Source organism: Lepus europaeus, chromosome 1, assembly GCF_033115175.1.
Source record: "Lepus europaeus isolate LE1 chromosome 1, mLepTim1.pri, whole genome shotgun sequence".
In the NCBI taxonomy this organism is placed as follows: Eukaryota; Metazoa; Chordata; class Mammalia; order Lagomorpha; family Leporidae; genus Lepus; species Lepus europaeus.
Genome location: NC_084827.1, coordinates 89639362 through 89656469, shown reverse-complemented (window position 1 = coordinate 89656469; position 17108 = coordinate 89639362). Strand labels below are relative to the sequence as shown.

At 35.1% G+C, this 17108-nt stretch overlaps 1 protein-coding gene across 1 annotated transcript in view; it reads right to left on the bottom strand.

The window, feature by feature from the left end:
- Nucleotides 1–17108, bottom strand: part of ACVR2A (activin A receptor type 2A) — a 102105-nt gene that overhangs the window by 8066 nt on the left and 76931 nt on the right. The window contains exons 5-8 of the mRNA XM_062186421.1: nt 8025–8168; nt 5668–5811; nt 4781–4926; nt 2197–2311 (exon numbers count right to left, since the gene is read on the bottom strand). Coding sequence (XP_062042405.1) covers nt 2197–2311; nt 4781–4926; nt 5668–5811; nt 8025–8168 — 549 coding nt within the window. The remainder of the gene's footprint in view (nt 1–2196; nt 2312–4780; nt 4927–5667; nt 5812–8024; nt 8169–17108) is intronic.

Below are 17108 nucleotides of genomic sequence, written 5' to 3'. Positions count from 1 at the left end.
TTGAAACATACTGAAAAAAAAATATTTTGTAAAGGCTTTTTTTTCCTCTGTGTTAAAACTAAACATTATATAAAAATTATTGTCCAAGAATTAGCCAGGTAAAGGATGGAGAAACTTTTTTTTTTAAAAGTTCTATTTGTGGGGCCGGCGCTGTGGTGTAGTGGGTAAAAGCCGCCACCTGCAGTGCCAGCATCCCATATCGGCACCAGTTTGAGGCCTGGCTGCTCCATTTCCGATCCAGCTCTCTGCTATGGCCTCGGAAAGCAGCAGCAGATGACCCAAGTCCTTGGGCCCCTGCACCCACGTGGGAGACCAGGAAGAAGCTTCTGTCTCCTGGCTTCAGATCGGTGCAGCTCCAGCCATTGCGACCAACTGGGGAGTGAACCAGCGGATGGAAGACCTCTCTCTGCCTCTCCTTCTCTCTCTGTGTAACTCTGATTTTCAAGTAAATAAATAAATCTTTTTTTAAAAAATTTCTATTTGTACAAAATCAGTGTATTTATTTACTCACAAATTTTTGGAGTCCTTTATTTATATCTGTCCCCAACAATTTTGTATTTCTTAGTACTGTAACCATGGCTACTAAGCCAGTACAGCTTTTGGTTATGCTTAACAACTGTCATATCTGAATGCTTTGGGGGAAAAAAAGCCTTGTGAGGGTAGCTGGGTAGACCACAGTATACCTGAGCTTTAGTGGACCTAAGGAACAGCTTAGATAGTGGTATTTCCTGAAAGCTCCATCCACAAGCAACTGTAATGTCTAGACTAGAAGCTGAGCAATTAAATACCAACCTACATATAACAGATTTTTTAAAAATAAGGAAAGATCATTAAGACAATGAAGTTCAAGTTTAACTCATTTAATAAGAACCCTTTAACAATAGAAAAACAAGCACCTTTGCTAACTGAGTAACTATTTTAATTGTACTAAAATTTACTTTTCTCTTAAATATATTATGCCTTATCTTTTTAGTGTAAAATGGCCTCTTTTTCATAAATCAATGATACATAAGATCTGTATTTCTTCGCCAGTGTTCTTTGTTTGCAATATATAAAATGTGCAGTATCCAAGTCCCTTCAAATAGTTATGACTATTTTCTAGCCCATGAAATCCAATCAAGGGGCCACCATTATATGCAATTAGTTCATTTGACCATATCAAGTAACTGGGTCATGACGGAGTTAAAAGATGGCACCAATGGAGCCCCAATTTTTTTCTCAAGCAAAAAGGAGGGCTTATGAAGTATCAAGGGATGAAATTCCCCTCCAAATTTAGTATCATGACGGTCAGTCACAAAATAAGCTTATAACCTGGTCTTTCTCCACAATCTCCATTTCAATAGTATTCTCTAGAAAACTGCCTCCATTTCAAACACATTTGCTATCAACTTTTCTAGAGCTGTAAAACTGCTGACAGTGTCCTAAACTAAAAACACAGCTAAGAATTAGCTGACAAAATAATATACCTGATTTGAAAGATGAATAAATAATAATGCCAATGCCTGAATCATTTGGTTTGTAGGAAATGTTACTTTTCTGGTCAAACTGGTTTTCATAATTAAAAAGTAATGTAGCCACCCAGTTTCTGAGAATAAATGAATGGATAATGTTTGTTTTGCCTCTTTGACCTTCCTAAAGGTTCTCATATCTCAGATCTTTTTGTACAGACCCTAACTATTGTCAGACACTCATTCATGGCTTTGTAAGTCCTCTGAGCTCTTAAAAGAACTAAGAGAAAAGCCAACAGGTTGATTAAAGAGTTGAGGAATAAAAAGAAGAAATTATAATTACATGGAAAACTGAGCAGGGGATCTTAAAACATCACAGCAAGAATAAATAGTAACTGATTATTCCTTCACTCCTCTAAAGACAGTGAAATAATCAACAGTTAAACTACAGTTACTATTCAGAACTCCTTAAGAGAGAGGTCTATTACAAGGTGTTAGATTCTTCTTTGATCAGTTAGAAAAGTCCCATAATATTTTTCTAACGATTGTTTCACAAAGTGGTTGATCTAAACCACCTGAGTCCTCTACCACCATCTAAAAATCTCTTCTTCATAAGCTTTCAACATGCTATTCTATCATATACTGATTTAATCACTGCTGCCACAGATTTAGATCCCCTCAATCCTAATATGCCACCTAGGAAAAAGTGAGGCAAGCTTATTTTTACATGCGTCATCATCATCCTTACCTGTCCATGGGTATCACCTGCAGACTTGCCAGCTTCAAACTTTAACGCCAACCCAAAATCAGCAATGCAAGCTGTCAGATTGTTTTTTAACAGCACATTTTTACTTTTGATGTCCCTTGCAAATAGAAAGATAAAGCATTCAAATTATGTTTTTAAGTTACCTTTTAAAAACTTTTTATTAAAAGTGTGAAAGAAGGAAAATATGTATGCTCCAGAAGAAGAGCTGTTTAAAAGTATAAAATACAGAGAAAGGGCAAGAATGAACAATTTAAATAGAGTGCCCTATACAGCCTGAAGCACACGAGTACTGTGACAGATCCTTATCACCACAGGGATAACAGAAAGGAGTCTTCTCCATAAAGCAGTTTTCTAAAGAACTACACTTCCAAAACACATGTGGTCTGTATGACTCCCACCTATCAAACTCAAAACTGTTATTTGTTAAGACAGTAAGAATATTTCAAAGTTTATGGTTATAAACTTCCATAGGAACTGAAATTAAAGGCCAAAGTGAAAGAATTTTCAAAACATAGCTAAGTTAGTGCCTTTTGCATATTGGTAAAGACAAAATCTTAGAATGGCCTCTTATTTTGCTAGTTCTTATATTTTTTTACCTAGTTGTAGACAGGCATCTCTTGGAATATTAATAAATAAAAACATTTTTACTATATGCTTACACTGTTCTAGCTAGATCCTGGTGATCTGAAAAGGGTAACTTTTAAAACAATAAGCTATTCTCCTCTACACATCCTAGAGATTACAATACCCTAGCCAAATGCATTTGTGCCATGAACAATGGTTAACTTTATGGGGATAGACATTTATACCAAGAATGGAATACGGGAAAGACAGGTAGACACAAATGCTACCAAAAAAAAAATCACTTTTTTTTTTTTTTTGGACAGGCAGAGTGGACAGTGAGAGACAGAGAGAAAGGTCTTCCTTCTGTTGATTCATCCTCCAATGGCCGCTGCAGCCGGCACACCGCGCTGATCCGAAGACAGGAGCCAGGTGCTTCTCCTGGTCTCCCATGCAGGTACAGGGCCCAAGCACTTGGGCCACAGCAGAGAGCTGGCCTGGAAGAGGGGCAACGGGACAGAATCCGGGACTAGAACCCGGTGTGCCGGCGCCGCAGGCAGAGGATTAGCCTATTGAGCTGCAGCGCCGGCCAAAAAAATCACTTTTAATATTAAAAGATTTTCAAGGTCCCTCTTTCAAACAACTTGGAGGACTCCAAAGGATTTGCTCCCTTTATGGCAAAGATGGGACAAGGAAATCCAGCAACAAGTGATTAGATTGCATGAAGATAAAGGGGGGGAGGCTCTGACAAGAATATCACTAAAGTTTCAAAAGATCAGAATCTACCTTATTAGAAGTATATTTAAGGCAATGCCTCCCAGCAACATAAAACACAAACTGTTGGCACTCAATTAACTATCTGATTAATAAATTGAATTATTGCCTACTTTTAACACAACCATCTTTAAACTGGAGATGACAAGCTGAATGCCATGTTCAAGGAATTTAAAACCATGGCAAACAGAACCCCGCATTTAAGAAACACTTTTCCCTTTAAGGGTATGACAATTATTGAGGCTCATTACTATTTATTCACTGGACAGTTGTTGAAATGATGCCTCCCTCTATGTTAGCTCAATGTAAAAATCATGTGATCATTCAAAACACAGGAAAGACAATCAAAGCCTCTCCTTAATTACATCATACCTTTCCCTATTTACAATCATATTTAACATAAAACATGTTTTAAAGTAAAAGAATTTATTTTCCCTTTGAGATCCAGAAAATATACTTTCATTTGCAATCTTGCTTTCAAAATGGAGACAAATTAAAACACAAAGAGATAAACTTTAGTTCATGTGAATGGAATTAAAATTTTATTTTGGTCAAAAATTTTAGAAGTCATGTAGAGTTTTTTTCATAATAAGCATTAAGTGAACTTTTTGAAGATCCCTCATACATGTGAATTTCAAAAATTCTGCACCAAAATTAACTTATCTTTTAAATCCATTTTCCATGAATTTTTGAAGTACCCAAATACTTCCTAGCTAATCTCAAGGTTAATCTTTTAAAAAAATGAAAATTGGGGCTGGTGTTGTGGCATAGTGGGTAAAGCTGCCTCCTGTGATGCTGGCATCCCTTCTGGGTGCAGTTTTGAGATGTGGCTGCTCCACTTCCAATCCAGCTCCCTGCTAATGCACCTGGGAAAGCAGTGGAAGATGGCCCAAGTGCTTGGGACCCTGCACCCATGTGGGAGTTCTGGAAGTTCCTGATTCCTGGCTCCGGCCTGGCCAAGCCCTGGCCACTATAGCCATTTGGGGAGTGAACCAGTGGATGGAAGATATCTTTCTCTCTCCTCTCTCTCTCTTTCTCTGTGTATGTGTGTGTGTGTGTCTTACTCTCTCTGTGCAACTCTAATAAACAAATCTTTTTAAAAAAATGGAAATCATCTGCCTTGACAGCATGACTGGCTAACTAGGGAAGTAAATTTCACCATAGGTGTTCAAAGTTTAAATAACATACGTATGCTAAATTACTTGAGAAAACAATATAAATGTAGCTCTACCTGTGAGATATGGCAGGTTTGTGGCCATCTTTTAGGCCAGGTATATCCTCATGTAAATATGCTAGTCCTCTCGCCATTGTTTCTGCAATATGACACAGTTCATTCCAAGAGACCACATTAGCCTTAAGAAAGTCTGACAATGAACCCTAAAGAAGCAGGGAAAGGGGAAAGAACAAAACAAAAAACTCATCATCTTGACAAAGCAATATGTACAAGGATACTTAAAAAAAGTTCATGGAAAATGGAATTAAAAAAAAAAAAAAACCCTGAAATTCATGCATTTATCTCATAACACACATATTCTGTGAACTTAAAAAAAAACCTTTGTTACATTGGATTTCAACAATTTCTACACCAAAATTATCTTTTAATTCCATTTTCCATAAATTTTTTGAAGTACACACATGTTTTAGCAATAATCACTCTGTAAGCTAATGAAAGATCAAAGATTATATAAATTTCCTGACTGATTTTGTCACTAAGCTAGATTGATTGAGGGATTCTGAAACAGAAATATGAAGTTGAAAAATAGTTCATATAATCAAATTAGATTATAAATGGTAAATGCAAATTACTAAGCATTGTCTGTATTAAAGTAACTATTTATATAAGATGTAATTACTGCACAAGAAACCAAAAACAAAAGACTGGTATCAATAATATAAGTAGAGAGTTAGGATAACATGGTTTCATCTTCGCTTTTCTATTAAAATAAATTATTTTTTAAACAGATTTTTACATAAGAGTGACTTATATCTTTAAGTTAAATATTAATCAACTATAATAATGTGATACCTCTAAAAAACAAGTCTGAGGGATTTATAGCTAACATTAATTAGATTAGGCCAACTCTGATGTTACTAAATTAAACTACTGAGTAGCTTTACCTTTTCATGAAATGCTGTGATTAGCCAGAGATCCACATCAACACTGGTGCCCCGTTTTTCTGCACCAATGAACTGCAGTATGTTCTCATGCTTCATTCCTGGCAAACTATAGACTTCATATTCATTTTGCCATGACTGTTTGTCCTGCAGTTAAAAAGAAAGAATGGTGAAAATGCAAAGAACACAGTTAAATAAATCATGTCTGGGAGATTACTCAAATTCAAAGTAAAACAAAAAATAAAGCCAACTCCTTAAAAGATTCTTTGGTTTTGTCCTATTTTTTAATGAATGAAAGCTCTGACACAGGTAACAGTTCCATATGAAATGTCTGCCCTGGTCCATTCCCTCAAAACATACTTGTCTGTGTATCGAGTTCATAAACACAGGAGATGATCAGAAATGCCGCACTTCTGTATTTCACAATAGCAATAATCGCTATTACAAATTTCATGGTATGAAGTTATTTGTATCACTCTTTAGGATACTATTCCTGAAAAATAGAATTCAGGTAGAAGGACTTCATCTAAATCAAACAATTTTCTTCAAAAACTACCATAATACCAAACATTCTTTTAAAAACGTTTAGCATGCCCTGCAAAGTCAAGTAGGGAGCAAGGGGCATACATACGCAAATACGACAATTCAAAACATCACACTGCTATTTAAGCCTGCAAGTGATGTATGTCAACTACATCAACTTATAAGAAATTAATTTCTACTCACTAAGAAAGTCATAGGCACCAGAGAAAAAGGGTCAAGAACCCTCTAGATCCGATCTAAGTCTGAAAAGTGCTCTCACATGAACCTTTGGCAAGCTACATAAATAATCTTTTTCCTCTTTAAATTAAACAAGGATCTGTGGGGTCTGTCTCAGAGAGTTGTTGTATCACATGTATACATGGGCAATATATTGTACATATATGAGTGAGTACTCACATAGGTAAAGCACCTTGACCTAACACAAAAAAGGCATTCGATAAAATGTTACCTACTGTTATTACTGGTACTCTTAAATTAACATCATCGCAAATGCCCATCTATAATTTAAAGATTCCTCACACTTTGAAATAACCTCTTCCCTGATCTTATTTATGAATCTGGCACAACAGAATAAACTCTCTCCCAGAACTACACTATAATTTATAATACTGTAGTTTACAGTATCTGCATTTCACCAAAAAGAAATAAATAAGATTAACAAACCTCTTCACAGATTCTATGAGATAAGCTTCAGAGAAAGTAAAAAGGCTAAAATCTAGGTATATTAAGACAAAGAAATTGCTTATATGCTATCTTTCGTATCATCCAATCCAGCCAGGACTTCAGTCCCAAAAATATCATTAACTAGAGGAGTACATAAAGGAAGATGGAGTTGTCCTACATCTATACTATCATGGAAACAAAACAAAAGACAGCTCAAAGGTATATTAGATCAGGATTTTATAAGAAGTCCAGCCAACCTTTGAAATAAAAACAATTTAACACCAAACCACTTGGAGTCTTGATTCCATTGCCTTTGAAAATTTACCAAACAACAAAACTAAAATGATTACTTAAATACTCAAAGTACAATGAAAATAAAGTGGTCTGGTAATATACCTCTAAACAGCAATTCTAAAATAAAGCACACTACTCCTTTGCTCTTCTGTTTTTTTTTCTGAAAATATCAAGGGGATACTAAAATTTAACCAATAGACAACAAGGTTTCATTTAATTGGAATCCTCATCTTTATTTAGCGTATCTGTAGATTTCCTACTGGCAAAAGATCTCCTACATGTTCATTTTTTGTAATTCTACCACTTCAAACAAACATAATGATTATTGTACTAATAATTCCATTTCTTAGATGCGAAGGGAAACATAAAAGAGCCAAATGCTTTTCCCAGCACTACAAAGAACCATCGTGAAGATATAGCCTGTGTTTACAGACTTTTTGATTTATGATGACATAGCCAGTTCCATCTTTTAAAAACATATATGCAGGCCGGCGCCATGGCTTAACAGGCTAATCCTCCGCCTTGCGGCGCTGGCACACCGGGTTCTAGTCCCGGTCAGGGCGCAGGATTCTATCCCGGGTGCTCCTCTTCCAGGCCAGCTCTCTGCTATGGCCCGGGAAGGCAGTGGAGGATGGCCCAAGTGCTTGGGCCCTACACCCCATGGGAGACCAGGAGAAGCACCTGGCTCCTGGCTTTGGATCAGCGCGATGCGCCGGCCGCAGCGGCCATTAGAGGGTGAACCAACGGCAAAAAGGAAGACCTTTCTCTCTGTCTCTCTCTCTCTCACTGTCCACTCTGCCTGTCAAAAAAAAAAAAAAAAAAACATATATGCAGATTAAAAACCTGTAATAAATATATACCTGTATTGGAAATATTTTGACAGCTACATATTCGTTGAGCAACTGGGCTTTCCAGACACAACCAAATCTTCCCCTTGCTTTTACTTCTAATAACTGTAGTGGCTTCAAACCTAGTAATGGAGAAGGTGGGGGTGGTCCCGGGTCCTAAAGATAAACAACAATAATACTGTAAATAAGCAGAACATGATACACATCAATTCTGAAAATGAGAAAAAAAAGTTACTGAAGAATCAATTGACAGAAATGGCAAACACATATGGATGACATTAACTTCAATCTCTGCACTGAGTTCTCCAGCATTACTAGTTCTCTATAAAAGTTACAAGGCAGGCAACTTGATGTAAGAGTTTTCATAATAATATTTTGGCATTATTACTATATGTGTACAGCAAGAGAAAAGATCTAGATTCTTTTTTATTCAGTTTCCTTAATTTCCCCTACTATCAGTTTCTGTGAACTTTAGAACACTATTTCATTGTTTTCCTCCAGTTTATAGTTCTTTAGAGGTTGAAGACTAGTAAACTGCCAGAAATAGCAAATAATGCCTATGACTCAAAGGAAACCTCTTTTCAAAATATGCTACCTTCTCTAATAGCTGTTTTTTCTTCATTAACCTCAGAAATACCCAGACATTTTCAAACATATTGCAGATAAGTATAACAAATACATAGTATACCAAAGAAACACACTGTGATAGCCAGACTGTTGTGTTCATTCTAATATTAACACATTAACAATTCATCACTTTTCTTATAATGATCTCTCAATACTGATCTGAGATACAAAATGTTTGTATTCTGGGGGCTGATTGGCAAATAAAGTACAAATAAAAACCCAGAAGTGGCCGTCATAGATTAGAAGGTATGGTCAATGAAAGAGAAGTAAACTGCTATAATGTTTTTAAATAGAGCAAACACAGTAAATAAATAAGAGTACAGCATGTACAGTCACAAGGGAGTCCTCCCTATCCAAAGCAGAATGGCGACACTTCATTGAAAGCATTCCATTAGTTCATTATCTACAAGTAACGCAAGAAAAGAAGCCTTTTGGAAAACTTCCAAAGAAAGGCAACAGGAATGTTTCAAGAGCTGCCTAAGGAGTATCATGAGGAGGAGCTGCAATCTCTGCAGCAAGAACAACCGCTATGAAAGCCCTGGACGGCACTTCAGACACATGGGAATGGCATGGCACCTTCGATCAATAGACCGCCCTTTGCCTTTGCTTTCATCTCCTCCTCTTCTACCACCTGGAAGACTGTTAAGGCTTTTTTTGCACATCAGTCAGTCCATGGTGCCACTCAGAAGTTTGAAAAGTTTATATCTACATTAGAAAGACCCTCAATAAAACAAAAATTGCAAGGTATTTAATAGGGAAAACAAAAAACAAAAACACTTGTAATTTCTCCTGAACTAGATCTTCATCAAATGGCTAGAGACTCCCATTTTAAAGCTGTAACATACACTGTAAGACTTTCTGTGACTCACTTCAAAATCAGATATCTATTTTGAAATGTATGCAAAATTGTTTTTCTTTCTCATTCCAAACACCAAGTTAGTAAAGTCAGAGTGTTTTCATTTAGCAGAGCAGTCAAGCAGGGCATATACAAATCTTATACTTCTCAGTGGAAGGAGACACAAGAATCTGGAAACTACCCTGTCCCCATCTCATTCTTTAATGCATCAGCCCTACCTATAATAAGAGACTCTACTGACAGGAGTAGACTGCTTCTAGGAATGTGAAGATGGCAGGAAGGGTTGAAAATTACTTTTCTACAGGCAAAGAAAACCATTCAGTACTCACATAGAACTACTACATAACAGCATTAAGGAATAGTTAAGCTAAACATTAAAAGTTAGAAAGGCAGAGTTTTCAAAGCATGGATGCCAAAACTAAATTATACAGAAAAGGGCTGAAAGCTGAAGAGAGAAAATAACCATAGGAAATAATATGGCTCTAAATTGAAATACTATATTTAGTAACTTATATAAATTGACTGATATTTCTCTAGATAACATATACATTATCCATTCTCTATTCTAAAGGTTGCTAACCACATGGTTATGATCATCTTATAATAATACAATGTAGATGTCTTAATCCATATCTCAAATTAACAAAATACAAGCTGTTCAAAGTACATAAGACTAGCTTTAATTCTAGGAAACATATATAACTTCCTTTGTTAAGAAAGAAATGATCATTAAATGATTTTCCAAATGTATTTTGTTTATGTTTATATTTAACTTCAAAGTTACCATAAATTTTCAAGGCTCTGTTCAGCAAATTTCTAAACTACCATTATTTCAAAAAGAAATCCTGAATCACCCTCCCAACATAACAACTATATTCAATATTGTATCATAATGGTCAGAAGATACACTGTTGTCAAAATTAGTTTAAGGTAGTAAGCTTCAATTAAAAACAGCAGCCAGTTTTCAAAGAGTGAAAGAAAGGTCTATAAAGGTACATAAAGTATGGGGTTCAAATATGAATAGCTGTGTAGGTTATAACTGCATAAAATCTCTAACATTAATCACTATACCTTTATAATGAAAAATTATTAGAATGAAGCTTTATATGTCTAACAAAACTATTCAAATTCCTTATCCTTTAAGAATATTAGAAATGATTTTTAGTTTATTAGCATCCTTATACTAACTTATCCACAAAAAACCTAGACATTTGGTTTACATCTTTAAAATATATGGACCCATGGAAACAAATACAGACTTAAACATCATATATAGCTGTAACATTCTGATGCCATCCATAAAGCATGGCTTTGCCCTGCTACACAGAGAAACTCCTTTTGGTGTGGCATCTATAAGGACTCCAAAATTCCTAAAACCTTTCCCTAGGTCTCCAGTTCTCTTGAAATATTCATGCTATTTTGTAAAATTAAAACAATAGGTATTAGAACATATTTCCAATTACATTTGTTCTTTACCTATCTGTATGTGAAAATTATGACATCAGAAGATATCATGCTGAGAAAACATTCTGAAATGACAATGACTGAATATAGATCCCCAATCCCAATGCCATCACCCAATATTGTTACTATAATCAATAAAGAAAGAATGCATTATTGGAGGTGGGGGCACTGCAAAGTCATCTGTGATCATTTTACTTCTTCTGAGTCCTCCACCTGAAGAGTGAATTCTAATCTAGTTATAGCCTGAACCCTCCAGATAGCAAATCATCATCCTGTTATACTTCTGCAGCTACTTCATCTGCTGAAGACAGCAAAGATGAAACTGTGAAAAATATAGATTTCACATTAAAAGATAATGGAATGGACCACAAAGCTAGCCCTTGTTAAAAATGAGTACATACTGGCATTTAATTCAATGATACATTATAAAAATTAACCAATACAAGGGTTTTAAGGCTATGGGAAGCATTAGGTGTTAACTTCTAATTAGGTAAAATAGTTGTTTCTATATTCTACTTCAGATAAGTATAAGTACTGTTAACAATCCTTTAAAATTAAAAGCTGCTACTATGTCAAGTCAACCTTGTTTTTAATACTATATTGGAGGAAAAACTTTCATAATGTAAAGTTAGAAACTATAAAGGATGCACAGTAAAGCAATAATAACAACAAAAAATCTAAGGACAAGATGTTTATTAGGCATCCACAAAAGTTCCACAACCATAAAACAAACATCAATGCATCTTACCTCTATCATTATATGAAAGGCGTGCTTGTGAAGAAAAAACACAGGCAAAAGAAATTACGATTCATATCCATAATGAAATGAAAAATGACACATAAGTTACAAAAGTGAAGGAAAGAGAATAATGATTTAACTTTTCAAAAAGTTGGCAATGATTTAATGCATATTTTTAAAATATGGATTGGGTATACTTTCCTTACAAACATAGGAAAGTAACATAAAAAAAAAACCCAAATTTTGGATATTACCTACTAGATAAGGGGGTACTAAGCAAATTCTTGACTCTAGCATAACCCAAGTTACCTGACCCAATGGACTTCAAGTCAGCAAATGAACTTAAAAATTTTTTTTTTCTAAGAGACTATCATTTATTTTTTCTAAAGAGATTCTAGAGTCAAAACTGTAAGATAAAATGGGCAATTTCACTGAAGACATGTGTAAGAATTGGTTTCTGGACACCAGAGGGCAGTATTGCCTTTAACAAAACTAGCTAGCAGCCTTGAAGAAATTTACACAAAGCTAGAATAAATCTCAAAGATCACACTTTCTGACAGTTATGTTAAGGAACTCTAGAATTTCCTACTTCCTGAACTGCCTCATTCTCTTTCCATGGAGGACGGCAGAATCCTAACAGTGACAAAGAAAAATGTTTTAGTGGCTAGTTAAGTGTGTGCAACATAAATAATGCACTATGGGAAGAAAATAAGACAAGGTAAGAACAAGATCATCAGAAGTTTATAAAACATAGTGATAGGCAAGGCCTATTTTTATCCTATTTGACCAGCCACATCAAGTAAAGAAGTTAAGCAGTGGTGGCCCTGGCAATGAGTATCCACACTTATTTATCACAATTTGAAGATACTTAGATACTGACAGAGAATAAGTAAGATTTTCATTTTTACAATCATCACAGAACAGGTACGAGCTCAAATTGAAAATTAAGAGAAATCTTGTCACTAGAGTCAAGGAAGGCTACGAATTCCTCTAACGGATGATTATATCCCCAGTTTCCATATTTCTACAAAGAACAACAGCACTGACAAGAATTGACAACTCATTTATCTATACCAGTTGCAACCTAGTTTTTCTTCCTTCCTGATTTTTCTCCTGTGATAATGATTCAAGACTATTATATTCAACCAAATGGCTGAGCTAATCCTACTATTGAAACATCAGTACTCCAGAGTTAAATTCATCCCTTGAAAGAAATGCAAGCCAACTGAGTAACTACAGACTACAGCTTCCCAAGGTTCAAGAATCTCTTCAATCTTGTTTAAACACAGGTGCTTTTAGAGATAAAGATGGCAGTGTACTAACATTGTGCAAGGAGGTGCCATCCAAATAGATTAACACACACACACACACACACATAATCCCTGCTCAATACACTTTCCAACAAATCAACATTAGAATAGAGTGATCCAAGCTAAACAAGAAGCATCAAGAACAGGACTCAGTGCATAAACTATGCCATGAAATAAGAAGGATCAAGACAAAATTCAAAAAATTCACTGAAATCAACAAATACATTAAAAAAAAGCTTAAGTATATCTTTGCTTAATATACTTCTCATAAATGACCATGAAAATAACCAAAACGGCCCAAGTTAAACAAGATACCAGTCATCAATGTATAAAATGTGACCAAAGAATGGTCAAAGCAAAAAATCTGCAGAAATAAACATCACTGTCATATATAAACAGATAAAAAATAACCAAAAATAGTCTGAATTCACAACATGAAAAATACAGCTTGAATATTATGTACTGTAACTGTAGCTAACAGTAAAAATCAAATCAGCATTAATGTCAAGTAATTAGGGTTGTGGAAAAGAAAGAGACTTGCTGCTTATTTCATAAGTAGGAAAGAAATTATTGCCAAACATCAGATAATAATGATTAGCTTTCTAATCATTCATTCATTCATTTATTCAGCAAATGTTTATTGATTGCCTATTCTGGGCCAGGAACTGGCTACCTATAATCTAACCAATATGGGAAAGTAGTTCTGTTTATTGAGAAAAAGGTTTGAGACACACACTCATGATCTTTGAATGGTAATTGTTCAGAGACATGTAAGTTGGAGATATTTAATAGGTAGTTAAAAATACAGATCTGAAATACAAAGAAATCTTTCTATAGATTTTTGTTTATATACTATAAATATGTGTATATGATACATATTATAAGATTTCTTTTATTTACTACTTAAACCATCCCAAGATGTCCTTATCTCTAAAGGAAGGAGAGACAGACCACTGAATGAACAGCCTAGCTGATCTTTTTTTGTACACTTCACTCAACAATCTCTTAAAACTATGAAGAATTAAGGTCCTTCAACCTACAGTATGTGAAAATTGACAAATTCTGGAATTTCTCTTCTATTAGTCATCTAATTATCTTACATTCTAAAATATTTTCAATTTGTTCATTTTTTAAAAAGACTATTGCCAAGCACAACAGAATCTATAAAGAAATAATACAATGTGTGTTTAGGACAAATGTTTCTGACCTGCATAAGCCAAGATATAAAAGGGTACTTGAAAAAAAATTCAAGGATAATGTGTTTCAAGAAAAAATCTGCATGGATTTTGAATTTTTTACACAAAAATAAACTTCTCTTTTATTTCCATTTCCCACAAACTTTTTGAAGCACCCTGGTACATTAACAGATTCAAAAATGTTGACATTGTCAAAGGCATAGTCATGATCCTACACAATTTTACCTTCAAAATTCTTGTGTGATAAATTATCTCCTGCTTCCTACAGTTTCACTCATCTTACTCCTTCTGAAAACAAAGCAAAGATCAAGGAGAATGAACCAAGCATTCTGGATAGCCCTAAGAAGTGGCTAGCAACTCAGGGTAGCTAGCACCAAGGCTGCAAATCTAAAAGGGATGTAGGTGTGCCCATTTCTCCTGCCCAGTGCTCAAAAGCATCAGCTTTATGATAGCTATAAAAGACATTTTTAAATTTACTTTAGCATTTGAATCCTGCAAGCAAAGATGAAAATAAGGAAAAGGACCATTAATAAGTTCTGATATGGTAAAATAAGTCTCATTACAAAGCTATATATACTGACTCTAAAAATTATTTTAAATGTAATTTATGTATTCTGATCCCTTCATTGTATTTTGTTTTTTATAGATGCCACTTAATTATTAATTTTTAAATAAATATATGGATTTTTAAAACTTATTTCAGAACTAATTATTTATTGAAATAAATCATTCAATCAATGGACAATAATCCTTGGCTGTAAATGTCCAGGCTTTGCCACTCAGTAGGGAACTTGAAATCAAATAACTTCACCTATATGTGCTTTAATTCTTATCCACAAAATGGACTTGATAAAGCAGAGCCTATTTCATGGAGTATAAAGTGCTTTGTATACTTCTTGACACAGTACTCAAAATGAAATATTTTATTACCTTATGTTAATTTCAAAGTATTAGCTATAATACACATCAACAACAGTTTCAATAAAAGGATTCCTTTTGGGGCCGGCACTGTGGCATAGTGGGTAAAGCTGCCACCTGCAGTGTCAGTATCCCATATGGGCACTGGTTTGATCCCCAGCTGCTCCACTTCCAATCCAGCTCCCTGCTAATGTGCCTAGGAAAGCAGCAGAGGTTGGCCCAACTGCTTGGGCTACTGCACCCATGTGGAAGACCAAGAAGAACATCCTGGCTCCTGGCTTTGGATTGGCCCAGCTCTGCTACAGTTATCTGGGAAGTGAACCAGTGGACGGAAGACCTCTCTCTCTTTGCCTCTCTGTAACTCTGCCTTTCAAATAAATAAATCTTAAAAAAAAAAAAAAAGATTCAAGTTCAATGTTGATATTGTTACTATTAGCAATAGTGACTACCCCTTAACTAACCATTTAACACTAACCAAGCCCCACACATGGGGTTCTTCTCCCAATCACTTCTTTCCTCTACTCTTGCCTAAAATTATTGAAGCAACTCCCTTCTTACTCTCTCTACCATTGACTTACAAGCTGCAAAGTCAAACAACCAACTACTCAACCTGTTTTTAGTTCAACTACATATTAGCTGAAGGCTCAAGAAAGGCAAGAAAGGACTGTATCTGTGCCTCTTTTATTCCCTGTCCACAGGATATTGGGCACACAATAGGCACTCAGGCTTTTGATGAGGAGGTAAGCCCAAACAATAACAAACAAAGCTAAATGCAGCCCATCTACTATAAGCAGCTTTCACTCACAAATGGACTTTTTCACTTCCATTATCTTAAATTAATAGAAAAAACTTCACAGCAATTAAGTAGCTAGCACCGAAGGAACAAGTCTAGGATGAGGTCCAGGAAATGAAGATTAAACAGAAAAAAGCGAACTCACTTCTTCCTATCTACCATCTCCTTGGCAGATAGGAAAGAGGATAAATTATGTACTCTGATCTTCATGCATCAGCCCCATATGTAAATTAGCATAGAAGGCCCAGCACAGCCCAAACAAAAACTAAACTCAAAGTTTAAAAATTTAAATGGAAGTCACTTCTAGAAATAAGGTATATTGATTAATATACAGTTTTTATTTTTTTTCAATTGTTGATAAGGCTTACAATGTTTTTCCTTTCCCCCTTACTCTTTTTTTGTTTTTTATATGAAATTTTAGCCTGTCTCCAAATGGCCCGGTCTGAGCATTTTTAAGTAGACTAAATTATATATGCTTGATGAGAATAATTTCTATGGATAATTTATGACACTTCTTCCTATGATTTGGATATATTAAAGGAAGTTATAATTTAAGCTTTTGACACAAAAATAATATACTGCCAGGATACAAAAATAACATCCATAGTAGCCCTGTACTATTATTAGGCACATACCAAAAAAAGATGCTCATGAGTAAGACAATAGCATTCTTTTTTTTCCTTTCTTGAGACACAGGCATTATATCACCACTGTTTTAATATGCTAAAATAAAACTAAAAAAAGCTGTGAAATGTAGGTTCTATCTGTTAGAAGAAAACCAACACAGTCTCTAAGCTAATAAAATACTATGTGATACATGGAAATATACACTATTTTTACTCAAAATAAAATAATTTCATTATTTCATGAGTTTACAATACAGCCCCATTAAATTTCACCAAAAAACATCATTTGAATGAGATAGATTAATATATATATTTAGCTAAAAAAGCTGCCCTCCATATAATGTCAAAGAAGCTAGTTGTACAACTACTTTCTATAAGCTATAAACAAGAAAAATGCATACATTCAAATGAGATTGAGAGGCTGGCACTGTGGCGTAGGGAGTAAACCGCTGCCTGCATTGCCAGCATCCCATATGAGCACCAGTTCAAGTTCTGGCTGTTCCACTTCCAATCTAGTGTTCTGCTATGGCCTGGGAAAGCAGAAGATGGCCCAGGTCCTTGGGCCCC